Source organism: Opisthocomus hoazin, chromosome 1, assembly GCF_030867145.1.
Source record: "Opisthocomus hoazin isolate bOpiHoa1 chromosome 1, bOpiHoa1.hap1, whole genome shotgun sequence".
Classification (NCBI taxonomy): domain Eukaryota; kingdom Metazoa; phylum Chordata; class Aves; order Opisthocomiformes; family Opisthocomidae; genus Opisthocomus; species Opisthocomus hoazin.
The window spans coordinates 133,342,724-133,370,565 of record NC_134414.1 but is presented as its reverse complement, the minus strand read 5'-3'; the positions used below and the strand labels follow the sequence as shown (position 1 = coordinate 133,370,565).

The following is a 27,842-nucleotide window of genomic DNA, read 5'->3' as shown; positions in this document are numbered from 1 at the left end:
ACCAGTGCTGCCACGCGCCCGGCTGGAGGCCGCGGCCCGAGCTGGCTGGGCAGCCTGCCCTGGGGAGCAGAGGAGGGAGCGCCTTCACCTGTAAAACGGAGGGGTGACGGTGAGATGTGGGGGCCTGCCTCCCTGTGCAGAGGGCTCACGGCGTGATTCGAAGCCCACCACTTCTCTCCGTGCCTCAGCTTCCCTGTCTGTGAAACAAAGGTGGTGATGAACTACCTGCTTAGTGTTCCTCTGAGGCTTCATTCCTTGTGTGTACAAAATCCTCGGAAGTCCTGGACGGAGGGAGGAGTTGAGAGCTCGCATGCACTGTGCTCATAGCCTGATTCAGGCTCCAAATCTTCATGCTTTACTTAGATGACCTCTGCATCTCAAAATTACTTTAGTGCTTTTCCCTACAAAACGAGTCTCTGCGCTGATTCGTTTTGAACTGGAAACTTGCGTATTTGTTTGCTTTTCTGACAAATCTACTACATTTCTGTGTAACTCTATTCACAATGATACAGCCTTGGTTAATATTTGTCAAATGGAGCTCCAACTGTCTAAACCACTGGGACGAGTTTTATTTTATATGTCATCAGTAGGGGCAGAATGAGGAGCTCCGTGCTTGGCCTATTTGCTATAACACAGTCTCAGGGCCATTGCATCAGAGTCAAAACAAGGAGCAGCTTGTTTCCAAACAAGAAGCATGGAGGAAAGTCTTCTCTGCCTCCCTCCCTGTAAGGGAAAAGAGGGGGGGGAGAAAGTTATCTTTAACAGATTCTAAAAATGCCTTTTCCCAAATATGCAGTCAGTCCCTTCAAAGGTCTCTTTGTTTATTTTCAGGAAGAAACCCAAGACAGCTGAAAACCAGAAGGCGTCTGAGGAGAATGAGATTACTCAGACGGGTGCATGCAGCGCCAAGCCGGGCCTTCCCTGCCTGAACCTTGAAGCTGTTCCGTCTCTGAGCCCGGCCCTCATCCACTCACCACATTCACCAACAAACCTGCACGCACACACAGGGTCATCTGATTGTGAGTACACCAACACGCTGCTGGGTTGCACCGGGGTTCTTGAAAACAACACTTCTTACTGCAGACCAGGTTTTCCAGTTGGATGCTCTTTCCCTAATGGCATGAGCAGGACTTCCTCAGGGCTTACCTTTTCCCTTCTTGGGGAATTATCACTGAAACAGCGTTTTGTGTTAAGGTTGTGATAATACAGTCAGCCAGAGGAAGTTGAGAGCATGTTGTTGGGTCAGGTTGCTGCTTCTTACAAATTAAAAAGGGAAGACCCCTGAAGTGTGTCTCTTTCCAGCTAGAGCTGTAGTTATTCATCTCCAGGTAATCACATGTTTTTTGTTACCCAAGCATATCTACTGATGGGGATTTTCAGCCTGTGCTGTATTGCAATGGAAGAAAGTAAGTGTCTGGCTCTGACACTCAGGACTGTAAAGGATTTCCACCAAGAAAGGGGAGAGTGTTTTGTGGAGAGGATCTGTCTGTGAGAGTCTGGAAAATCTTTGTAGACTTGTGTGTTTGTACCAGTTTAAGGCTCTTGTTTTGAATGCATTCACTTTCAGATTACTCAGCATGGGTTAACTGGCCTTTTAAAAATGTTCTTTTCCACTTTGCCAAAAAATACAAAAATAAGGGAGTGAAGGATTAAAACTGGATTTTGGAAAGTCGGAACTTACCCTGTCAGCCTTTCAAAACTTTGTCACTTCACAGTGGTCCCTGCTGGAGGTCTCTTGGGCAAGAATGTGCAGGGTGATGTGAACCTCATCATTCACTAGTTTTAGAATATATAGTTTACCTCTTCTGCGGTGGTTTTAAGGTGTTGTAAAATTTACGGGGTGGGGAAAAAAGAGAAAGAAAGATGATGACACCAGGTTTCAAGAGCGTAGAAACCAACAAGACTTTGCAAAGGCCTATAAAAAAAAATCAGGTCATGACAATAAAGAAATCAGATTTAAAAGTATGTATATTCTTTTCTTTTTTTAATTTAAAAATCCTGCCTCAGGGCCAAGCTTGGAAGCAGCTGGGTTATAGGGATCATCACTATCAAAATCACTTTAGATGCAATTCATTCCTGTTGGCTTTTGACTTTATTCATTATGAGCTTCTTCTAGAGATCTTGATTTTAACAGAGCTGGTAAAAACGTTGGGGAGACTTTCCTAAATCTCACCTGGTGATTGGGGGAGAAGAAAGAGATGTGAAACCATTGAGCAGCAGGCAGCACGCAATTTAGTATATACAAGAATTCTCTTCAAATTGGAGATGTCAGGCTCTTTGTTAAAACTGGGGTACAGTTTTGTCTGGTAATGTTTTCTGAAAACAAAAAGCTTGTGAAAAGATGCAAAAAATGAGCAGAACAACAAGAAAAAATAATCCTTATTTTCAAACAAAGAATCTCTTTATCCCATTCACAAAGATGAAAGAGTTCATTAGTAAATGGGATTTGAAACCTCACACTGATGTTTTTTGACAGTACAAATGGAAACCCATGAAAGCAACCTTAGGGCAGAGGCCAGCAGGGGTTGTGGGGAACTTGGAGAATGAACTTCTGCTTTTGCTTTCTGAGGTGGCCAAGTTCAGGGGTGAGGAATATTGGCAGAGGGCAGTAGGGGGAGGTGGAGCCTGCAACTCTTCATGCTCTACCTGTTCTGAGGGCAAACAGGCTTTCAGACCCCAAAGTTTTTCATGTCCCCAGATCACCTTCCATTCCTATGAAATTCATTATACCAGTATGAATAAATTGCAAACCCAGGTTAGATGCTCCTTTCAACTGAAGCTGGTTTTTTTCAGAATAGAAGTTTAACAATATTTTCAGCATGAATATTGTCCTGTCTCGGGAACTGTTGAAATGTAATTCCCAAAATATGGTTAGAGTCCTGCAAAAATTCAAGAAATGCTAAGATGTCTTGTGGTGTTGATCTCTGTTAGCTGATTCCACATGCTTTGAAGCCAGTGGAAGAACTCCCATTATTTATGATGGGTTATAACCTTTATCAGACTGTATTTGTTTGGGGCGGCATGCACATAGTTAGTGTTTGGCATGTCCTTGCGAAATAGCAATGCCAGTTTCTCACATGAACTAAAAACGAGGCATGATGAATATTTACTGCATATTTGCTCTAACTATTTCCTAGGTTGTGTATAGTGGGCGTTTTTTAATATTGCCTTAGTCTGTAGTGCTGGAATACATTAATTGACCCAAGAGATTAATGTCTGTGATTCCAAACACTTAAAAATGGGCTTCCCTGTCTTTACAAACTCCTCTCCTTAGCTCTTGCTTCCCTTGTCTTCTGGAGTGATTCTTTCCCCTCACCCTAGAATTCCTCCCTTTGTCCTTCTCCTCCTCTCCTCTCGGACCTACATTGCCACATCTTTTTTGCTCACAGCTTTTGGACCTGTAGTGATATTTCACTTTTTGGGCCAGCAGCACTTCCTATCCTTCTCTCTACTTTCTAGATGCTACAACATTGTTTCTTCTCCCTTGCCCAGACCGACATACTGCCTCTTCCTCCACAACTGGGCAGATTATTTAATTTTCAAATGATTATATTTAATTTTCAAAGGACATTCTTCATTCCGGTGGAGAGTTTTCTAGTGGATGGTAAATAATTGAAATATACTTAAAAACTACGATTAGACAGGAAGTTTGAGAAGAATTTTTGTTGAAAATACCAGAAACACCCAGAAAGAGTCAGCATGGTAGTGTATATCAATTTTTGGAAAAATGTACTGATGTACAGATGGTTCCATAAGCCCTCATTAATGTATCTGGAAAAAAGATGTGGATTTTATGGGCCACCTATTCAAATCAGTTTGAAATCTTCACTGACCGTTTTGCATGCAGTCTCTAGTGCTTGGCAGAAAACAACACCACATATTTATTATGAGAAATACTCAGAAGCCAATCTACTTTAGAAAATCAGGGTGCTTTTGGAATGATTCAGATCAAAATAGTTTTTCCAGGCATAGGAAACAAAAACTCTGTGATAGCCATCTGCTCCTCAGCTGTAAAAGGCAGAGGTGGCGAAAGCCTAAGCAGCAGTCTGAATGCCAGTCTTACTGAAATGAGTACTTAGCAAAAAAATTCCAAGTAAAGTCATATGTGACACAATTTATGGCTTAATTCTATAGTGTAGTCCATTCTGCATGCTATTTCTGGTGCCACTTATTTGCAATGAAATTGCATTACTTCTGAGCCTGGTAGGACTGGGTCCTAGATACCTGGATTTGAACTTTATGATGTATTTCCAGCGCAGATGAATCCTTGAAGCAAAATCCAGAACCTAAGATGCGTTGTGTCCAGTTCCCATCTCTCTCAGTCTTGGGAAGCACTAGCTCACACGATGCAGTTGGAGAAACAAGTTAGAGGAAGAGGTGCTTCCCGAGATAACGGTTTTCATGTAGAGCTTGACGGATAAAAAGCATCACTTTGAATAAATTTGGAATGAAGTCATAGAGTGAGCTGATGGAGCTCCAAATGACTTATACCTCTAGCTACTCAGCTGTCACATACAGATGTAGCTGCTTACCAAGGAGAAAGGTGTTTGTGCAAAAAGCTACAAGGACGAGCATGGAGACACAGGATCTGGAAAGGTTACGAAGGAAGGGAGAGCATATGAGATTGGCATTGTTTGCAGTTTTACACATACTTTCTTGCTTATGGATAGAGGAAGTCATCGGGACTTGGCTGTATTTAAACTGATTTAGTCTGTATAGGCCACTCACTTCAGGAGCCCTGCAGAAAGCATCTATAACTATGTAAGTTTTGCAAGTGCCAAGAGATAAGATCATTTTGGCAGAAACTTTCACGAGTTCTCAGAGATACAATCAGACAAAAACTTCATTCAAGCTCTGATGTATGCATCTTAACAGATGTGTCCAAACTCAAAGGAATCCCACGGGAACAGTGCAACTGAATCTCTTTGTCTCTATTGATAGTTAAAAGAGTTATTCTTAGACATTAGATGGTCCATCTGTGAAGGAATTTGTTCCAGACAAGAGAAAAGCAACATCTTTGCAAAGAGTTTCCATGAGACTGAGAGGCAGGTTGAACAATCATTGGAAAAACTGCTGAAGCAATTTTTATCATTTCAGAGAACATGGAATTCTTGCAGAGACCTGAGATTCTGGTAGGGAATGAAATTCGGGAAGGAAAGTGAGGCATGGATAATTTTTGAAAAATCCACGAAACAATCGTTGGCGAGGCGTTGAGATGGGGGAGGACTTTCTAAAATTATGTTTTAGCAAGAGACCGGGGAGTTTTTATGCATTAAATAGATTGCACTTTGTGAACACTGTCAGTGATGTACCACATCTGAACCCCATGTTCGAGTGACATGTCTGACTTGGTCCAGTTCCAGCATTTTTTATCTTTCACAGGATGGGAACTTTGAGGCAGTCTGTTTTATTTTTCTCCTAAGTTATGATTTTTGTAGCTGGATAGCCTTCCAGCATAATGGAGAAAGGCAGAAAAGGAACCCTGTGAGGTTCCTTTTGAGCTCCACAAAGCATTGAGAGTGGATGTGGAAACGCTAGGTTTTCATTTTCTTGAGGAGGTAGAGGGACCCACTATTCCCTTCCCATGAATCAACAAGTTTGATTTGCCTGGGGCTAATATAGAGGCTAGGTGGATCTGAAGGTGGTTTGGCCTCATCTTGTTGTTTTAGGTTTCCTGTGTTTCTGCTTGAGGTTCTGTGGCAGGAAGAGAAGAGTTACATGCCCTTAGGGTCTTCCCGCTGCCTCTGGACATTTGCGGCTATGATTCCTTAGGAACTGCTCAGGAGCGTTCAAATGATCTCCACTCTCAGAGGGGAGGAGGGAGGCCCTGATTCTACCAGCATCTTTGTTTTCAGAGGCAGGCAGTATGTCAATAGTAATTTCATCTGTGTTTTTGCTAATCTATGTATGGTATGTGTTAGCTAATGCTGAGTATTTTTAGGTTGGTTTTGGTGACCTAAGAAATGATCTATGTTTAGATACCTATTTTAGATGGCATAATAATAACGATACAGGCCTTTTCTGTAGCAAGCTAAACTGAAAGCATGGACATCCGTAGTTCTCAAATACTGATGTCACAACACTTACACTTTCATCTAGCAGAACATTCGAAGTTTTGTTTAGTAAATGCTTCTCTTTTTAACAGTCAGAAGTGGTTTCTACATCCTGTAGGTTTTTATTTCTGTTTGTAAGATTATCAAAGAAATATCAATCAGGAATGACTTGTGTTTTCATAGAAGCAGATATATGTTGCTTGAATTGTGCAGAGACAGAAGTAAATACAAGTACAGATATGTATAACTAAGCTGAGCTCACCCTGCCTCTGTTGAGAAAGCAATCACAATACACGGAAGAACTGGCAGTATAAAGTGTTGTACTACAGATAGGAACTGGTCTCTATATTCCTAATCAGTACACTAAGTGAGTTTTGTCAGGTTGGTCTCTCGGGCTTTTCTTCTCATGAGAAATGACTAATAGCATATGGTACTTCAGTTATGAAGTCAGTGAGTATGTTTTCAGAAGCCACTGTGTGACTTTGCAGCCGAAGTTGCACTGATGCATAAATCACATTTATAACACATAGATGCTTTTGAAAATTTGTCTAATTATCCTAAATGTTGATTCTCGTATTTGATGACCCTGTAATACTGGCTTGATGCTAGGTTGTCAGTTCTTGTGGTATTCAGTACTTTTCTTACTGCTCTCCATTTAGAGAACTCTCAGTGATAACATGCATAATTTCAGCTTTGGTTTAAAACAGCCATGCAAGTTTCTAGCTTTCATGATTTCAGGGGAGAACTTGAAGATATGTCCCCAGGGTATCTATTCTTTCTGAGTACCAGGGAAAAAGATAAAAAGTCTTACTGCTCTTTACAATTCCACAGCTTCCATTCTTAGGATTTTGAGGTGACTGAGTTGATAATATTGTGGTGTTTCTGTTTGTAAGTCATGCTGCAGCCACTGAGACATGCTGTTACTGTCCAGTAAGGTATCTGCAGTCTGTTTCTGAGTTTACCTCTTCCTATCTTCATAGTCTGCCCCCACGGATTGTTATTACCATCTTTCAAGTTGTGAGTCTTCTAGGAAATCCTTCCTTTTTACACTGGATGAGTGTTTCAACTGCTTCACTCGTAAAATGGGTGACTGATGAATACTATACAACTGTCTATCACTGTTCAATGTATGAAGATGTTCTAGTACTCATCTGTTGTTTGGTATTTTCTTTTTTGGTTGGTTTTGCATGTGGGCGGTTTTTTTTTAAATAACAGTCTCCAGAACAGTGTTTTGCTCTTCTCCCACTTGAGCTAGCTTACCTTCTTCCATCGTCCTTCTTTCTGAGAATTGAAACAATAATTTCACTTCCATTGCAGAATTTGTGTAACCTCTTTGATTGCTGCTTTCATAGATCAGTAGTCTAGCTAACCCACGGAGTCTACTACTTGCCTACTTAATCTATCAATCCATATAATCTTCAGCACTTCTTAAGTACCGGTCATTGCCCTGCAAGCTTTCTCTGTCTGAGATGTTTAAGTAATGCTGTATTGCAGTATTTGTATTTATACCTTTAGTGTTTTTTTCTTTAGATTTCCTCTTTGCCCTGCCTAATCTGTGTTTTACATCTAGCCTGCTACAGTTTATGCTCAGTTCTGTTAGTGTCACTTGGGCATGATTTCCATGTTTGGAAGGATACATTTTCAGCTTTAATGAACTCTTATATCTTGTTATTTAACCATTGTAGCATTTTCTACTTTTTTTTGTAGTTGTTGTCCTTGGATATGCGTATGGACATTAATAAAGTATTATTAAGGCCACCTCCCTGCTGATCTTATGGATTTTAATTCCTTATCCTTCCCTTTCAGACTCTTATGGACTAGCTTCCTCCTGAAGATAGTTGTTTAATAGTTGTTCCTCCTGAAGATGCACATACCAAAATGGCCACTTTATATGGTTTACTTGAAGGATGTCAAACATAATCATGCCAATCATTGTTATTTCCTGTCTTAACCACGCATGCGACTGCTGTCATCTCCTCTGTCCTAACTGGGTGAGAAGACTAAACCAAATGTACCATTTCCCTAATATGGTCTGCAGAGGGACACTTCATGTTGCCAAGTCAAACATAAAAGATTTTCCAGTGTTTGACAGGTGACTCTTGCTTGAATGAAACCAAAGCAGTCACATCCACATCTCCTTTTGTCCTACTGTGTGTTGTGAAAACCCTGCATAACTCAGTGCTTACATCTCTCAAGGTTAGTCCTTTGTGTGCTATAGGGAGACACCTTCCATGCTTCGAGAAACATTGACTGGTGCATTAGTTGCCTGGTATGTTGCAACTACGCAGCTCCAAAGTTACAGATGTAAAGACAGACATGGTCACCTTCTGTTGCTTTTTACCACTGTGATCAGTCTAGCACTGGAGCTTTTTGCTTTTTTAATCTAAGCTTCCATAGTCACTTTCTCTTTTCTCTTGTTTGCCTATGGTAGAGTAGCGGTGTAATCTTGGTGCTGTCATCCGAGTCAATAACTTTAGAATAAGGCAGGGCCAAAGCAGTACTCCAGTGAGAGAAAACCAAAATAATTGTTGTACTGTTCTCAGCTGGACAAAGAGAGCTCTTTCATTCAAAACCTTTTTGAAGTGAAGCCTTAACGTGGTACTGGGAGAGAACCTGAAATAGAAAACCAAGATACTGTTTAATACCGCCTACTAATCTTTATAAAGTGTGCTAGGGGGTGTTGTGGGTGAAAATCACTGTATTTCCACAAGAGATGTGGTGTTTGATCTGGTCCACAGGTGAAAGTCAGTTGTAAGCCATCAGAGTGCCACTGAACTCCTTCATTTGCATGAGGGTATTTGCCTGGCAGCCTGGTGCACGGCAGGCCGCAGCGATGTGTTCTGGCTGGCACTGTGCGTTTGGGTTCCCAAGGACACCAATTATTACTGTTTCTAGAGGGGATGCCATTGCGTCATCTTTTCATTTACGTTTTTCTGTGCCTGTTTTCATTGTCCACGGAGTTATTTACAAGGCTAAAATAACATGAGATCTAGTCTTATATATCTACCACTCAGGAACTGGAATACAAAGAGAATTCAAGATTTCTAGTTAATCTGCCAGCACAAATACCTCCTTGAGGAATTAACTGCGCCTATGAAAAAAGGATAAACAAATCCTAGAACCCCTACTCATCCCAGCTTTGTTGTGTTAAACACTGAAAGGATCTCTGCCTGGCTGGGATGCGCAATATATACTCTGTATCAATCTGTGACATGTGGTGAAATGCTGCTTCTTGAAAGCCCACAGGAGAGAAGTAGTATAAATTAAGAGTAATCTCACAACAGCTATTTTTGAGTTCTTAACCAGCAAAAATGTAAGTGTAGCAATATTGTGCATCTATTAAAAATCTTGAAAGGCTCTTTATAACTAGATGATAGGAGTGATAACGTGTAATTTATTGATGTTACACAGATAGAGGAAGAACCACAAAGTAGCAATTTTTGTGTGAAAAGGGGTATGATAGAGGAAATAAAAACAGAGCAAGGGACTTCTCCCCACAGTTTCGTGCCTGTGTGTGCATGGTGTCAACATGAACAAAAATACTTTGTGCTTTGATCTTATGCAGCGTTTCAAAACAGGCCATATTCCCTGTATTCAGAAGTAAAACTCCCAGATGCTATCTCTAATGTTTTTGGATGAGTAGAGGGTAGAACGTGCCAGAAGGCAGACCTGAGAAATAACTCTCATGCACTGTGTTAGTCTCACCTGTTGGAGTCTGTATACTTGTGTATACATGTAATTCCCGGGGCTTTTTTCCTGTGGGGGGGGAAAAAAAAAGCATTGGAACTGACAATGTCCATTTAATGCCACAGATCCATCTGATGATATCAAGCCACCCATGAATGCCATGTTCTTGGTTGTTGCCTTCATTTATTAGTTTAAAGAATTCTACCATACATTTCTCTTCCTATCAAATCGAAGTAGGTGATTTTAGAAACAAGTCTGCTCCCAGGGATTGCGGAGGTCTCACTGAGAGCAGCAATTTTCTCTGTGGCCTTCAGCATCGTTGACATGAGCATGTGCTTTTTCCCACTGATATTTAAATCTGAATTATAAGCAGGCTTGACCACTCATCCCGTAAACTCAGAATAAAGAAGCCACAGTCTAAAACAGTGTGAATATCTGTCTCACGATATTTCTAGGTTTAAATATTCTCCAAAGCACCCAGTTGTACTAGTTAACAATTACCCTTTCACTAATAGATAAAAAAAAGATAAATGGAAAAACTAACTAAATAAAATCTAGCGTTTTCATGTGATAGCTTTCCTCTGCTCGGGGCTGAGGCACAGCCATGGGAAGAGATAAAAGAATCCTTATCCCAGCCCTGAGGACTGGCATTCACAATTTTTCGTCCATTCCATGTTTCTCCCATCAGCCAGTAGTTCTGTGACCAGAACAAAGTCTCCTACGTTGACAGGCCTTTCTCTGGAAACATGGAGGGTATAAGCAGTGCTCTTCCACAGGCAGCAGTTCTCCCACCAAAGTCAACCATTTCTGACTGCACCCTTTTCCTAACAGACTGCTACAAACACTCCCTGTAGAGGATTCTAGCTTGAATAGAAACCTTCTAAACAGGTAATTATCTTAAGAGGTTTTAATCTATATTTTCCTTTTAACCAAAGCCCACAGGCTTTCAGGCTTACTGTATTTAACCACACTCAAACTGATAAGCTTTTCCACCTTGTCTTTCCGCCTGGGGGAAAAACCTAACAGTACAGGGCAAGTGAAAGAGTTAATGGAATAGCAATTGTCTCTTTTGGAGACATGTTTTAATATATTTGCACCTATTATCCTTCTAATTCATTCCTCCTCCACACTCAGTTCCCACCTCCAACTCCAGTCCCTTCTTCTCCCCAAACAATGCTTCTGAAGGAGGGTGCAAGTTTATACAGTCCACCACAGCGAGAAGACCCAAAGCAATCCCTGTTCACTTTCCTTCCGGGCATTCAGTCTGAAATACGCTATTAGGATTTAAACAAAAGCCCTTAAAGCAGTTGAAGGTATTCTTAATGACTACGGGAAGCTTTTAATCAGAACCATAGAATAGCAAAATAAATCACCTTGTTTGCTTACATTTTCCAAAAATGTGTTCCTTTTTTTCCAAGAAGCATCCACCTATTCTTTGTCTGAGTGGGGAGTGTTCACACCGTAACTTCATGGGCATTGCAGACACATCTCACCTCTTGTTCAGTGGCTTTCTTGCTGCAGGTCCCATAATGAATGCAGCAAGCCCTCTTGAGTAACAGCACCTGGCACTGTGAAGGAAAACTGGCAGTAGATGCACCTAGACTTCTAAAGAGCCAAACTGCCTTCAAGTTATAGCCGATTACAACAGTTGGGCCGTGCTGGGGCTTGGCAGGATTGTGCGTGAGCTCTCTGGGAACAAGCGAGCACGGTTGAAACAGTTTTCATGCAGAACATGAAAATATTCCCTGTTGAAGAATGGATGAACACAGCCTCGTTCGTCTTCCTAGGAAATGGTGCCATCATGTGGCCACGTTTTTTTCTCTGTTTCCAATTACAAGAGGGCAGTTGCACAGTTTTCTCCCTTTATGTTTCGAAAAACAGCATTAAAATGCTGTGTGGTGATCCTGCCTTTTGCTAATGGAAATAGGTTGCAGCTGGCCGGGACACAGGAATTAACATCTCTGTAATGATATGGGAACCGTCTTGAAATCCCCATTACTGCAGCTGTGACGACAGCTTCGGTGGTTCTTCTTTAACTGGAACAAGCTTAATACTGTTGCCTAGTTTGTCTTCCTGACAAGCTTCTCAGGCCCCACACTGAGAAGAATACACACTTTGAGAGACAGTAGAAAAGTTGGAGGCATTGCATATCGTATATAATATGGTATCTTTATGTTCTTAGCATCAAAATGACAAGTGCGTCCCTAGATGGAAGAACATCCTGGGCTAAGACAAAGATGTGGAAGTTAGGACTGGCAGGCTTTCTTCCTGCTTCTGGAGCTGTTTCTCTGTGCTTCCGTAATCCAGCCACTATTTCCTGGTAGCACCACAAACCTAAGTAACCTGCTGCTGCTGGAGACAAGCATTATCAACTTCTCCTTACTCTACTCCTCTACCATGCGTAGTTTTGGAAATCTCTAATCCTTGATCTCCACACCAAGTGTTGGATGACCACAGCTTCCAGGCTGTACCAAAAGGACGCATTAGGTTCTTCAGACAGTCATCTAGTCTACCTCTCCCTTGTGGTGGGAACAATTTACTCACACTACCTCTTCAGAAATTTGTCTAACACATTTGCAAAAAACAACGTGTGGGATTTCCACTCCCTCCCCAGACAGACTGCCTACTATCTTTACAGCAAGAAATTTTTCCTAGTATTCAATTTTGAAACCACTTACTCCGCCTTTCCTGCAGCAGACATAGAGAACTATTGACCACTTTCCTCTTTACAGCACTCATATAAGATGCCTCACTTTTCTTCTTTTGACCTACCTTTCCTAGAAAATACAAATTCAGGTCTCCCAATCACCCTCACTGGTTATATGTACTCTCCTCATTCTTATCTTCTGTCTTCTACCTAGTTTGTCCTTCTATCATTTAAAATGCAGGACCCTAAAGTGGATAAAGTACTCTACCTGAGTGAGGTGAATGAAACGATTGCCCAAGATACCTGATATATGATACTCTTTAAAGGCCTTGTGGAACAAATAAAACCAAGCAAACAAAACCCTGATACCAACACAAAACTCCACAGAATTTTCCTTAAGAAAGGTATGTCTTGGTAAAGAATCCTTAATTTGGAATGAAAATCTCAAGTCTTGCATAAATATGACAGTTCGGTGGAAATACAGCAGTTCCGTTACAACGTATGAAAGCTACTATAGCCCCATAGTTTCCACAGGAAGTTTTCTCATTTCAATACATTGGTGTCTCCTGTCCGAAACTTAGTACCATAACCATGGCTGCTTTCTTCAGCTCCAATGACACGATTTTTTCCTAATGATTAAGTTTTATCTTCTGTTGCTCTCAGGCTAGCTATTCTAAACCAAAACTGGATTAGCACAGCAAAAAATCATATGTAGTGTTTCCACACATAAAATTAGTCCTGCATCAGGTTCCAACTCTCCAGGACCAAATTTAGTGGAACAACATTTTTTCCACTCAAGGAAGTGACTTAAATTCAGAGCCTGAAAACCTGGTAGCAGCTGACTTCTCAGTGTATCTCAATTATGCTAGAGAGGCCGATGTGGCCAATCTTGCTCAGCCTGGTTCTCCTGAATATGTGGCCTCATTCTGAACAAGGGCCTGCAAGAGGAAAAGCTTGTATGGAGTTTCAGGAACACAGAAGAACATTTGTATCCTCAGCAGGGGATCTGACCAGGAGCAGCCCTTGCTTTCTGTTGCTTTAAAGGTTTGCTGGAGTTGTCACCCAATCATCTGCTTGAACATCTTGAAAATCAGTATCTCCTTCTATAATATCTATCCAAAACAAACACCAGATGACACTACACGAATTGCCCTAACCCTACCAGATTGTTGTTAGAATCAAAATATGTAGCAGTCTACATTTAACAGGAAGTACTGTATTTTTACCAGCATAACATCTATTAATGTGTCAGTAATATACTCTATGGAAGAAAGAATCACTGCGTTCTGAAAGCTGTCAAACTTCTCTAAATTTCATAGTCTAATAACTACGTTTATTTGAAAGACAGAAATGAATGCACTTACAAACATGATCTTATTCTCCAAGGATCAAACTTATTGAGTAGATGGCTAGTAAGAAAGAGTTTGCTTAAACTTTATTCAGGAGACAGGCTTTTTCTTCAGACTAGAGAATGTTCAGCAAATTTTCTATGGATGTTTTATACAGTTAATTGCCCTGTCCTTTTTAGCACCTACCTAATGATGAGATATCCATTTTACATAAAACTGAAGACTAAACCATAGGTGTTTGTACGTAAAACTGCTTCTATACCCAGTGGACATACATCCCCTATGTCAAGCATAAAAGCCTCCATGTCAGCCTACACACACTTAGGGAGCGGGCACTGAATCATCTTTCTATGCTTTGTCTGAAATGCTGCAGGAAGAATCCATCAGCACTAATCCTGTTTGCTCTACAATCTGCAGGGTGGCAATGTCCGTGCCTCAGTTTGCTTCACATGCAGAACAGAGACAGCATCATGCACCCAATTTTGCAGCAGGACTTCCTGCCTTAATTAATCTTTACAAATTTTCCTGCATTCCTTAGACAAGGAGCACTACAGAAAGATCAAGAATTAACTCTACAGGTGTCGTCAGATTTTGTTCTCCAAGCTTACAAAAATGAAGCTTTCCTCTCACACTACTCTAGTGCCTTGATTCCTTTATACCTCTTTATGGTGAGCATCCTACTTACAACTGTAAAATACCAGGTAAAAACTAGCTCCAATTCATAACAGTCTGCTGACGAAGGGCTTTGAAGTGTTACAGCACATTCAGCTATTTTTAAGTTAAAGAAATATTCCATTTTTAGCCAGAGTATTTACTTTTCCCACTTCCACTCCAGTTTGTATTCTTGCTACCTTAGGAACTCCAAGGATACTTCATAGTAAAGAGGGTATACTCAAAAGCCATTTTTGTGCCCAGGCACACATTTGGGTTCCAGTCCCATATACCTCTACTGTAAACACAGGTACACGTATACGCACACTCTTTCTCTCAGTTCCTCTCTCAGCCCTTGTCTGCAGACCCTCTGCTGCTATAGCCGTGCCATCATACCCTCATGGCATAGACACGGACTACACTGAAGGCGGATGATTCTACCTGCAACATCTCCAAGCAACATATACTACGTTAACTTGTCTGAGTATCAGTGAGATGAATTGCCAAACAATTTTCCAAATGCTGCTGCAGAAAATTGAGGCAAAAGCTCAATCTATATCTGTCTCAGCAAGCCTACCAATTCTCAAGGATAGAAGACAGTTATCCTCTTTGCCCCCTAAGTATGAAAGCAAGACAGAGCCTTTGGGGTTCACTCTGCTAGTTATTCCTGTGAAAGACCACATAGTAAGTTTCCAAAAACAGCCTGGATTCCAGTGTCCTAGGCAGTTTGCTTCAGGTGAAGGCTATGCACTATGCTACTGCCGAGTTACAGTAGCTGTGGTGGGTTCATCATCACTGTGTTTCTAGAAATGGTAGTCATTACTGTGCAATGAGCTTTCAGTTACTGTGATTTTAAAGGACACTAAAGAAAATCAAATTCTGGGATATCTTTCAGTTACGAGCGTTAGAGCTAGTAAGCATTGGCTTTGCAGAAAGGGACATCTAGTGGCTGCAGAAAAAAACCTTGCTAAATACGTTTTAAAATGTGCAACATATCCATTTGTGCGTGGCTTGCAGTTTTCAGTATTCTGTGCATCTTTATAGCTTTACTACACTATGTTTTGGCAGGGATCATCTTCTATGGCGTTTGCGAGCCATACCTTTCTAGCTTTATGTAGGTCTATGTATGGTAGCTTTGGCAAATAGAAAGCTGCCTTCAAGCCGTGCTTGATGTATCTCAGTGCTGCACTTCCACGTTCCCTGTAGCGTCTTCCAGGAGTCCACTGCCTGCTGTTTCCTTCTGCCATTGCCTTTCCCTTTGCTACTGTACTTGGAGAGGTTGTCATTGTTATTGTCATGGTAAAATCTGCCTTCTTTTGAAGGCCCATAGCATAAAAGTCAGCGGGAGGGGTGGATGAGATTTAGGGAAACACTAGTCTAAGCACTCAGTCATGTATTACAAAACAAAAGTTTTTTCCTTTCCCATCCACGTTGTGCTCCTTCTTACTAGTTGAGGATGAATTCCATGCATGTTTCTGTGAATAGCCTGACAGTTTAATCGGTACATTTGCATATGGGCAAACGGAGCTTTTTTCAAAGTTGCACAGTAATATGTTTCACCTTTATGCCATGCCAGCTTCAAATTGCATCCCAGGAGGACTGCAAATGTGCATAATCTGTGCAGTTGTCTGGGCTTTTTTCCTTTGCTTTTTTTCAGCTTTTTTCTCTTTTTTTTTTTTTTTTTTTTTTTTTAACTGGCAAACGCCTATTCATTGCCCATCTGGGTAAGAATGGCCTTTGCATTTTCACACCCATTCTTTCCTATATGGTTGGTGAATACCCCTCCAATCAGAACTTGCTTCACAGAAAAGGGACAAAACCATTTTACAGGAGTTTCTCAGAGTAAGTCCATTGGGACCTCTACATCATGTTTACTGGACAAAAAAAAGGGGGGGGGCACTTAACAAAGACTACTTGAATTTCACAGAAAGGTTCTCACTGTCTCGAGTTTAAAAGAGTGGCAGGCCTGAGAAGAGCCTGAGACAGCAGTCATTTTCCTGAGCCAGGCATTCTGTGCAGTGACGACTAGGTGAGTGTGCGCGTGTGTAGCTGAGTCTTGTGAAGAGCTGACACACTTTCTGGCTTGCACAAGGCTCTAGAAGTCTTTGTCAGAATGTGGCATTTACTTTAGAACTTAACCTGCATTGGCAAGTCTACCTTTTATTGGGAGCTGGACTTCAGCTTGGAACAGCATACAGTAAGGGACAACCACAAAACTTGGATCTGGACACAGTTTCTTGCAGAGAGGGAGAGGAGCTGCATGGGACAGAGGGTTTTGCTACAGACCATTCTCTGGAATTTGTTAAAGCTGCTCTTTCGTACCTCCGTGGTTTGTGTAGTAGTGTCTCTGACACTATTGCAAATGATTTGTTTGCCTGTACTTTGAATAGGTATGGTTTTCAGTCTTGAATGTCAAGGAAGGTGGCCTGGAATAAACATCCTCAAAATCTGTATTAGCTTTTTGTATCATTTGTTTTGTGTCTTTTCCACCCACCCCTCTTGTTTTGTCCTTAAGGAGTGAATTTCAGTTGTTTCTCAGTCAAATAAGTGGTAGATGTTCTAATTTCACTTGAAGAAGTAAAGAAACGAGAAAAGGATTTTTGTAAGGGAAAACTCTGGTATATCAATAGCAACCAAAAAGTACTCCATGCCTTTTATGAAGTGACTCGATTGACTTTCAGACCAGTTCCTACACCTCAAGGTGCATCCTAGATCAGTTCTATAGGAGAGCTATTCACATCACTGTCGTAAATACATATAAACTTCTTTTCTTTAGCCTTGATTAAACCCAGCTGTCTGTTTTCATCAAGTTAGCTAATGACCAAATTCATTGTGGCTACACAACTCGCTTCCCCCAGCCAGGATTTGAGAAGGGCTGCTGAAACTTACAGGTGAACCTTGCCCTTCCTCCTTTCTGTCCATAGTCTGTGGATAAGTGGCAGAATTCACTTTCCCAGGGATGTCACCCGGTCTCATGGTACGTATCACAGCTTTCTGAAAAGGAGTTGGTCCTGAGGATGCATTTTTCAGAGGTCCACTCAAAAAGTTCATTTTATCTGCCAAGGTGCATAGGAACAAAACAGATTTCTTTGTACTTGCTCAGGTCAAGACACCTCTGGTATGTGTGGAATATTCCACCTTGTGGAATAGGCAAGGCAGGATTTTTGGTTTATTGAATTAGACTGCTGCAGATTCCTTATTATTATCATATACCTCATTTGATAAGCTAGAACATAAACTAGAGGTCATTCCCTTTTCCAGAAGTGCATCTTAAAGACATGTTTGCATGAAAAGGGAGCCCTAGGGCCAAACCAAGTAGTAATTGATGCTTACTGATGGAAAGATTTCTAGCATACTGTTAGGCTGCCTTTCAAAGGGAGATGCAGATAAATAGGTAGCTATGCAATCACTTGCTATGGCCTACAAGTAGGTCTTGAAAACAGGTGTCATCTATTTATCATTAATTTTTCACCCTTCAGTTTTCCCACCAGCATAAAGCTTTTACCAAGTTCTCTTCCTTTCAGATCAAGGATTCTGACTTTTTTATTTAAATACATCTTGAATCCTCATGTGATCTGGCATGTTGGGAAGGAAAGCATCTGGAACTGCCCTGGAGGCCTCTGAAGAATAACTCTATCTGGAAGGAGGAGGGCATACATCTCATCTGTACGTTATTTTGTGTAATAATAGTTGCAGTGCCCTTGAAGGAAAGTCTCCCAAAGATATTTTTCCAGTCCTATGATCAGTCTCATCAGAGGAGGAAACAGCTTTCCTGGCAGAGCTTATGAAGAAGACAGGTGTGATTCACAACCTCCATGATACTGTTAGTGGTTTCCTCCTTGTTTCCGCTGTGTGAGCATCCCTCCTAGTGCCCTAACCTCACATTGAAAATAGTACCCTTCTGGTACTGGCTCGTTTACATCTGTTAGCGTCAGGCTTCTGCAGACAGCTTGACCCTCAGGATTTCCAGTTCCTGACCTTTATGCCTCCCTTTTGTCATTCAGCTACTTCAGAGAATTAAAATAACCACCTGTGTCCAAGGTGGTTTCTCTTTGAGCCACCAGGGTAGAGGGTGCTTGAGAGGTCAGGAGTGGATAAATGAGAAGGAAAAGGCAGAGGAGGGAGGACGCCACATTTTCCTGCAGATTGCATTGAGTAGTGTTCTGCTGCCTCTGTATGAGATGTAAAGCACCCTTTAGGCAGGAGCAGAGGGACATTGTTGGGCTAAAAGGCATGTATATGAAACCACTTTCAATGCCATTTGTTTGCTTTGTATGTTTCTGTTAAAACAGACAGTGACAATAAGCTAGTTTAATTAACTCATGCTTCCTACCAAATTTCACTTTTGGATTCTCACACATTAGGAAGTAATTGTGGCAAGGGGGGGTTATAGCTTTTGTACAAATATTCAAGACAAAATGCCTGTAATACTAGTGGTGATTTTGCATTACTTTGTGTACTTTTCTGGGAACCAAGTTGATGTACGTACTACAAATGCCAAGAGAAAGAAATTATTAACAATTTTTTATATGTTTACCATTCAAAAGGCAGTTGGTTCTTCACAGTTAAAAGGTGAAACCGTCGTTTCTGCCCATCAAAATCTAAATACACAAAAAATGAGTAAAGAATAGGAAGGGAAACAAAAAAGCATTAAGACTAAAGTAAGCAACATGGCGATAGGGAAAAGTGGATCAAGAGATTAAGAAGTTACTTTTTAGTCACTTGTAAAAGTTAATTTTGAAGGATACGTTGGCTCTGTACCCAAATCGGTTGATGCTTTTCTAAACTGTTCTCTATTTAGATTATTCAGCCAAACTAAGACAAAGTCTTCCTTAGAGTGAATGTCTGTAGTTTTCCAGTTTCTGTCAAGTAAATAACAGCAGGAGAACATTTGTTTTTTTATGATGGCATTCTGGTGCCAGTCAGAACTTGGGATATGGTAAAAATGAAGAGGACAGCTCGTGTTAACTTTTTGCTTTGGGTTCTTACAGAGGACTGTTTGTCACTATTGGGTAGCAAATGTTCTAAACCACAACCCCAGACAAAACTGTGCGTAGGATTTTAGGAACATTTACAGCCTAAATCTTGAACTAGATTTGGATTTTACAAAGTGACTGCCAGTTTTTTTGATACAAGTAACTGTACCATAAAACACAGGATCCATGTTCCTTAAAACACCAATCTAGACAGAAATCACATTTGCATATAGACTCTCCGTATTAACAGCTTGGTGTAAAGGGTCATTAAAGTAAGAATCTGATCTTTGCTGGCTTGGATCCACATCCAAACAGCCTAAAATCCAGCTTTAATCCATGTGCTGGTTGTTTACAATTGGCTGGGTCTGGGCTTTTTAAAGCCAGATAAGCTGACAAGGAAGTTCAAGGCCCAGGAATGTGGTTGGAATTTAGGCCCAGCTACACCTCTCTTCATCCGCTTTTGTCCAAAAATTCAGGACTTGAACTTATGCAAATGAGTAGTGAGGTTTACTTCTAGCTTTACAAAGGGGATGTCTTCTTAGCGGTGCCTTTTTGTGTGATTTTTACGGTATAATCTGTTTTGTTTACCCAGTGGGCAGTCACTTTCGCCAATGCCCTGACTGTGGCTCTGCAGAGGACAAGACTCAGTCTGTTCTTTTCTTGTTTTTTTGTCACCTGCTTTGCTACAGGTAACATCAGTTGCAAGGGGATGACAGAGCGCATTCATAGCATCAATCTTCACAACTTCAGCAATTCTGTGCTCGAGACCCTCAACGAGCAGCGCAACCGTGGCCACTTCTGTGACGTGACGGTCCGCATCCACGGGAGCATGCTACGCGCCCACCGTTGTGTGCTGGCGGCTGGCAGCCCCTTCTTCCAGGACAAGCTGTTGCTGGGCTACAGTGACATCGAGATCCCCTCAGTGGTGTCAGTCCAGTCTGTGCAAAAGCTCATTGACTTCATGTACAGCGGGGTGCTACGGGTCTCACAGTCGGAGGCCCTCCAAATCCTCACAGCTGCCAGCATCCTGCAGATCAAGACTGTGATTGATGAGTGCACAAGGATTGTCTCACAAAACGTGGGAGACGTCTACCCAGTGATTCAGGATTCTGGCCAGGAGACACCCAGGGGAACACCTGAATCAGGCACCTCGGGGCAGAGCACTGACACAGAGTCTGGCTACCTGCAAAGCCATTCGCAGCACAGTGTGGACAGGATCTACTCAGCCCTCTATGCCTGTTCCATGCAAAATGGCAGTGGGGAGCGCTCCTTTTACAGTGGGGCTGTGGTCAGCCACCATGAAACAGCCCTGGGGCTCCCCAGGGACCATCACATGGAAGACCCCAGCTGGATTACCCGGATCCATGAACGGTCGCAACAGATGGAGCGGTACCTCTCCACCACTCCGGAGACCACACACTGCCGCAAGCAGCCACGCCCTGTCCGAATTCAAACCCTGATGGGCAACATCCATATTAAGCAGGAGATGGAGGATGACTATGACTACTATGGCCAACAGAGGGTGCAGATCCTTGAGCGCAATGAGTCTGAGGAATGCACTGAGGACACTGACCAAGCAGAAGGCACTGAGAGTGAGCCCAAAGGGGAGAGTTTTGACTCGGGAGTCAGTTCCTCCATTGGCACTGAGCCCGATTCCATGGAACAGCAGTTTATGGCTGGTCTGGGCCGGGATGGGCAGCAAGAACCTTCTCAAGCAGATCAAAATGACGTCCCCGCTGATGGCACTCAGCCACAGCAGCAGCAGCAGCAGCATGTAGATGCCAACTCTTCCTCGCCAGAGAGAAACAATGACGTTGAAATGGACAGCAAAGTGCTCACAGTCAATAACAGCACCGAAAAGGGGATTCTGCAGCCTTCTGTCAACACAACTGTTGCCCAAACATTGCCAACCACACAGATCTACTTACGCCAGACAGAAACCCTCACCAGCAATCTGAGGATGCCACTGACTCTGACCAGCAACACTCAGGTCATTGGCACAGCTGGCAACACCTACCTGCCTGCCCTTTTCACCACACAGTCTGCTGGCAGTGGCCCTAAGCCTTTTCTCTTCAGCCTGCCCCAGCCTTTAGCTGGCCAACAGACACAGTTTGTGACAGTGTCCCAGCCTGGCCTGTCAACCTTTACTGCCCAGCTGCCAGCCCCACAGCCCTTGGCCCCATCTGCGGGCCACAGCACAGCAGGTGGGCAAGGTGAAAAAAAGCCTTATGAGTGCACTCTCTGTAACAAGACTTTCACCGCCAAACAGAACTACGTCAAGCACATGTTTGTACACACAGGTAAGAGTATGTCCCTTTGGCTTATAAATGAAGCCAGAGAAAGTCCTTGACAAACATGGACTTAGATTCTGTTTCCCAGCCTGTTGGCCCCCAGTACAAACAGGAGGGAGAGGTTATCCAGGGAGCTGGTATCACTGAACGCTTTCTGAGCATACGGCATTGAAGTTGAGCCCCTGCGGACACGTGTAGGTCCGCTATAGAGGCCTAACTGTGCATGATGCAGAAACAAGCTGATTTTACTTGTAATAAAATATATCCTGCACCCATCCAAGAAAATCGTAAGCATTTGTTGTCCCCTGTAAGCTGACCAGGCAACGTGAAGTGGAAGTGGCATGAGGAAGCTGTAATAAGTCATTAAAGGAAAACTGTATCTGAAAGTAAATTTGGAGTTTTTTCAGGAAGTTTTTCTGTACTTCACTGAAGCTGATTGCTATAATCCTGTGTCTCTTGGTAAGTCAGATGTTTCACTAGCTGCAAGTACAGAAACATAGGGCTCAATGAGAAAAATTTAAAGTAATATATGAAGAACACATCAGCACCCTTTTTGTTTAAAAACGCATTTGCTTTAGTATATGGTCTTTTGAGACGATATAGGTAACCATATTTACTACTGAGCCAAAACTGCCTTTTCTAGCTTTGTGAAGTTGTGAGACTTCAAAGCAAGGAGATATATGTATCTTACATGGAGAAGTTATCCTGGGTTCAAGACTAAATTTTTCTTGCTTTACCCCTCAGCTCATTCTGATGTTGGAGAGAAATTCTAGTTTAGAGAAAGAGTAAATATTTCTCTCACCAAGCAGTGGTTTTGTTAACAGCAGATCTTAAAATAAATGCTGGTTTTGTGATACATGGAGTAGAACCTGGAGAAATTGTCCAAGGTATGGGAGGAGTGTAAGTCATGCCTTCCTATTGTATCCAATAGATTTTACTTCCATGTGTGTCTGTAGACTTTTAACTTCTATTTATCTATAGTTACCACTTAAATGAAATTTTTCTCTGGACATCTAAGGCAGTGTGCAAAAAGGTCCAATTCTTAGGACTGGTGCAAAATGTATGACTGCAAGGATCAAGGATCCTGAATGTCCAGATTACCCTTTGTGTCTGTTTATGTTATCCATCTTTCTGTTGTGGATGAGTAGCGAAAATACTATCTAGGTAGTATTATGTTGTTCAGAAAAATATCCCCTTCAGAACACAGTAAAATACATCTGCCTACATCCTTGTTCTAAAAGCTAGAAAAGCTTTTTCACTGAGATTAGGTGCTTTATTTCCCCCACCCCCAGCTGTGCACTGCATTTGGTATTTGGAGTCAGATAAAGACTAATATTGAGAGACCTGACCTAAAACATTCCTAGCTACTATGCATAAAGTCAACCAAGGAAATTGATAGGCATTTCCAATCATTAATTAATACCTTATTTGTGTGGGTCTGAGAATGCCCACAATAATGAAATTTGGTGACAAGGAGAGAACTGGGTAGATAAATGATTTCCAAGTTCATTTAGGAATGAAGTGGCTGCTGGAGTGTCTGGGAGAATAATTGCACCTTAACCAACAGAGGGCAGGGCTTCTGAAAATCCTTCTGAAAATAACCTTCATATGTATAGCCTCAGAAGAAGTAGGACTGCCTTGTCTAGTGCTGGACAGGATCATTGCGAAAACTAAGAGGAGGCAGCTGTTGCCGCTGTCAGGGTGACTTTCCTCAGCCCTGTTAAAAGAAGCCAGGCAGAGTGGCTCTGGAAAAGATCCACAGAAAAAAAGAAAGATTTGGGAGATGCACGTGTTTGAATTCGTCTTGCTGTTTGGAGGGCTCACAAGAGAAGCCGTGGAGGAGTCCAATCGTAAACAAGAATTCAACAACCTAAAGGCCTCCAAGTCTCTGTATGTTTTTATGCTTCTAGAAACTGCACTCTGATGTAGATTTCTATGCAATGAAAGCACTGCAATGCAGGCTCAAACCTACTTGTCTTTCTTCTTTCATGTGGACACAAACATACTAGAGATGGATATTTTTCCATGTTCCCTGCAGACTGGCTTTAGTGTATCCCACAGTGCTGTTCTCCAAGACATGCAGTGTTGTGGAAATACAGTGCTAGAATGCGTGCATTGTCCATGCACCTTGTAGACCATTGTTGCCTTCTCCTGCGTATCACACTGTGATTAATATTCCATAACTGTCCTGTGTTGCTGTCTAAGACCAGCCAAATATGAAATAAAAAAACATAAGGAGGAATATGCACATTTAGTTCAGTTTGCTCTGACTTAAAGATGAAGAATCGTGGGACTAAAGAGTCTACAGTGCTCACTTAGGAAGCACATACATTTGCATACAAAAAAGAAAACCTACGAAGTTTTGAGATTCTTAGGAGAGAAGAAATCCCAGGAAGGTTTTGAAGCTAAGATTAGAAATCCGGAACCCAGTGTATCTTAGAAACATGCAGGCAAAAAATAGTATGTTCTTATGGCATAGTCTTAACAGGGTCTAGAGCAGAGGAGACTGACTTATTACAAACTCTGGGACATGCATTGCGTAAGGCCAAAATGAGCATTGTAAATAATAATCAGTCTCTTTTAAGTTAATCAGATATTATTATAACTGACACACTATCATTTTCCACATATTGGTCTGTCTGTACTCAACACGCTACTGTGTTTGGCAAAGCCAGCAGGAAAGTAAGGATTTAATGTGTTTTGACCAAGTGTCTTTCACCAAGTAGGGACAAACTCATCATTAGTGCAAGGGAGAGCAGTGTGTGGATTTCATTCCCAGATGTCACTGTCATACATGCAAACTGTGAAGTAAAAAGAAACAGAGACTCAGGAGAGAGAAAAACTAGGTTCTTCCCATCCAATCCATATTAATTATCTCCTCTTAAAATTGAATATAAGTAGCATATTGTAATCTCACTATACAAAGAGTAAATGATACATTACCACAGGCATGTGATGGTCCCTCAAGACTGACTCTTCAGGATTTAAAACATTGCCAGACAGATTGTAAAAAGGCAGAAGCAGGATGTCTGTAAAAAAAATAAAAAAGGATCTCCGCTAGAGGGGAAATTGCGGAATGACCAAAGGAAAGTCATTTTTCAGTCAGTGAAACAGAGGATCATTTCGATCATTACAGAGCTATGGTACCATCTCTCTCCCTGACAGCTTTGGGGATGATGAATTACCACACCTGAAATATACCACAAGTGATTCAGAAAAGAAATTAAAAAGCAGCTTTTGATGGGGGATTCAGGGTGTTGATATTGTGCACATTATCAGTACAGCAACGTATAATGGAAATGTTGCCTGATACCATGAAACATGAGGCTGTGGTATTGTCTCCCAGAAGAACTCTGAGCATGAGGAGGAATGAAGAGTAGTCTGGACAAACCAATCATATGTGCTCAGCCAAATTTTTTTTTCGATTAATCCTTGTAGTCACTGGTTTGTCTGGATATGATCAGAGTTCACTAATACAAGTTGCCAGAATCAGTTTTACGACAGCCTGGAGCACACAAGGCAATGTGATAGATGACATAAGTATTTTGTATCTCTGGTCTACGTGATAAGAGGTTTTATTTAATTGACAGTCAAATCATCTAAATTTCATGTCTGTTGCACTGGAAATTTATCAGTTAGGTTGTCCTTTGCATGATGCTGTCTGGCCTAGGCAATTCTGTGTATTGAGGTACCCTTTTCAGTTAATCTTACCCATGCTTAAGCTATGAGATTTGACCAGAAAAAGGGGCAACAGATGTAAAGCTTTTATAAAGAGTTGGATTACTTTGCCAATCTCTTGCATTTCTCTTCTGAGAAATTTAAAGCAGCTTGACAAAAACAAGTATGTTACGGGTCAGCTATCTGGTAGTCACTAGCTTTGTCCACGCTTTCATTGCATACAGGTATGGAGATGGAGGCGGTGAAAGGTGAAGTAACTTGACTAAGACCTGTCTAGAAGTGAGCATGAGGAGCAAGGCAGGAGCGTGGGCAGGGCAGGCTATGCCATTGAAGCTGGTGGTAGATGCCAGGACCTTTTAACTCTAGTCCTGTCCTTGTCAGTGCCTACTGTGTGAACTTGAAGAAGTCACCTGAGCAACTTTTTACTGTGAGTGGATTGGAAATACCTACAGCCTACTTTGTAAAGCATTTTGAAACCTCTGGTAGCAAAGGACTTTGTGTATCAAAACATGCTTGTTAACAGAATTACTCTTTCTTAGCCAGAGCACCTCTCCAAAGACCTCTGTGAAACTTACCGTTAGTTTGTTGCAAAGAGTCGTACAGAGCTGGTTTAATTGTATTATCTTTTTTTTTTGTCTGTTTTTCTTTCTGTCTCTTTCTTTCTCATTGGTAATGGGCAGGTGAGAAACCCCACCAATGCAGCATCTGTTGGCGCTCCTTCTCGTTAAAGGATTACCTAATCAAACACATGGTGACACACACTGGCGTGAGGGCGTACCAGTGCAGTATCTGCAACAAGCGCTTCACCCAGAAGAGCTCCCTTAATGTGCACATGCGCCTCCACCGCGGGGAGAAGTCCTATGAGTGCTACATCTGCAAGAAGAAGTTCTCCCACAAGACCCTGCTGGAGAGGCATGTGGCTCTGCACAGTGCCACCAACGGCACGCCTGGAGCCACCGGCACCGGCACGAGGGCCGTCCCTGCCGGGGTGGTGGCTTGCACGGAGGGGACCACATACGTCTGCTCTGTCTGTCCAGCTAAGTTTGACCAAATCGAGCATTTCAACGACCACATGAGGATGCATGTGTCAGACGGATAAGTAGAATATCTCTCTCTCTCTTTGTTATGAACAAAACAAATAGAAACAACAAAAAAAGCTATGGCACTAGAATTTAAGAAATGATTTTTGTTTCATTTTTACCTTTATTTTCCTCCTTTTTTTTTGGGTTCGTTACGTTTTGTTGTTTTTGTACTACATGAAGAACTGTTTTTTGCCTGCTGGTACATTACATTTCCGGAGGCTGGGTGAATAATAATTTTCCCAGCCTCTCTCGGATGGTGGCCTTAAGGCCAGGTAGTGCTTCATGAGCTCCACTGGTTGGATCTCTAACTACTGGCCTCTAAATACAACCCTTCTTTACTACAAAAAAACAAACAAAAAAAACCACAAAAAAAAATCAAAAAACAGACAGAAAAAATAAAAAACAAAAAAAAAAAAAACAATTTCTTTTTTCTCACTTGGGAAGAGCACTACAAAAAAAAGAAACAAAACAAAATATATTACAAATCTACAAGGCCTACTGTCGTTATAAATACACCGCTCACAGTGTTTCAATGGACATAATTCACAACGCTGACAGCTTTTGGACTTCACAGTATCCAGTTAGAACTGTGGAATATTTTGCTTCTGGTTGAGCAGCAACCAGAGGAAACAAGGCCCTGCTGGTTTCCACCACGTCTGCTTTCTCACACACACACGCATCCACAAACACACGAAAGGGCTGAGGGGAGTGCAAGGCAGTGTGGCTTGGATAGTGTGGAGTCCCTGCAGGGTGGGGAAAAAGAATCAGAGGTTCCTCACCTGGATTCTGCTCCATCCCACGCTCTCTGGCGCACTCTCCCCGCTGCTTTTCCCATACCACCACCACCACCACCTTACAGCAGAAACCAAGAAGATTCAGACAACGAGCAACGGTGGCTTTTTTGTAATTTATTCAGTGTCTTCGCTGAGCCCAGGGCCTCAGCACAATCAAGAGGGACTTTCACAGAAGGCAAAGAGAAACACAGAGGAAAATCAAAGATGTCAGAGGTTGCAACCTATGGATCTAGGTACAAGAGAAGGGTTAGTTCCCACAATCTTTGCAAAAAAAAAAAAAGTTTCATCAGGATTTATTCTTGTGGAAGAAAGAGGAATAGAGGGTGGGTGGGGAGGGGAATAATAATTAAAAAAAAAGAGTTCTTGGGACTTTTTTTAATTCAAAATTTTATAGAGGGGCAAAAGTGACGTTTACCAGATAGAATGCTGATTTTTTTAATATATTTACAACAGTATTTGTGTAAAAAAACAAAAAAAGTGAGATTGTTAAAAGTAATTTTTCTTTGTTTTCTTTTTTGTTTTGCATACACTGCCACTAATATCTTCTCTTTTATTATATATATGAATATATATAAATATATATTTTATTTTAAATTGAGACTGTTAAGGTTAGCTAACCTGCTTCCAGATAGAG

The 27,842-nt window shown here is 41.7% G+C and overlaps 1 protein-coding gene across 2 annotated transcripts; it reads left to right on the top strand.

The window, feature by feature from the left end:
* The first annotated feature begins 835 nt into the window (after nucleotides 1-835).
* On the top strand, nucleotides 836-27,519 carry ZBTB20 (zinc finger and BTB domain containing 20). 2 transcript variants are annotated; one of them, XM_009939469.2, is made up of 3 exons: nucleotides 836-1,019; nucleotides 20,053-21,663; nucleotides 26,013-27,519. In XM_009939469.2, exons 2-3 carry the CDS (start codon nucleotides 20,073-20,075, stop codon nucleotides 26,429-26,431), a joined length of 2,010 nt encoding a protein of 669 aa, XP_009937771.2. In that variant the 5' UTR covers nucleotides 836-1,019; nucleotides 20,053-20,072; the 3' UTR covers nucleotides 26,432-27,519. The 2 variants fall into 2 exon arrangements, with proteins under 2 accessions (XP_009937771.2, XP_075292962.1); XM_075436847.1 differs by lacking the exon at nucleotides 836-1,019 and adding an exon at nucleotides 18,004-18,053.
* Nucleotides 27,520-27,842: the final 323 nt, after the last annotated feature.

Bases quoted from the DNA above. Each gene is read 5' to 3' on its own strand.
- ZBTB20 (XM_009939469.2), top strand. From the start codon at position 20,073: ATGACAGAGCGCATTCATAGCATCAATCTTCACAACTTCAGCAATTCT. The intron at 21,664-26,012 runs GTAAGAGTATGT...GGTAATGGGCAG, and splicing joins GCACATGTTTGTACACACAG to GTGAGAAACCCCACCAATGC.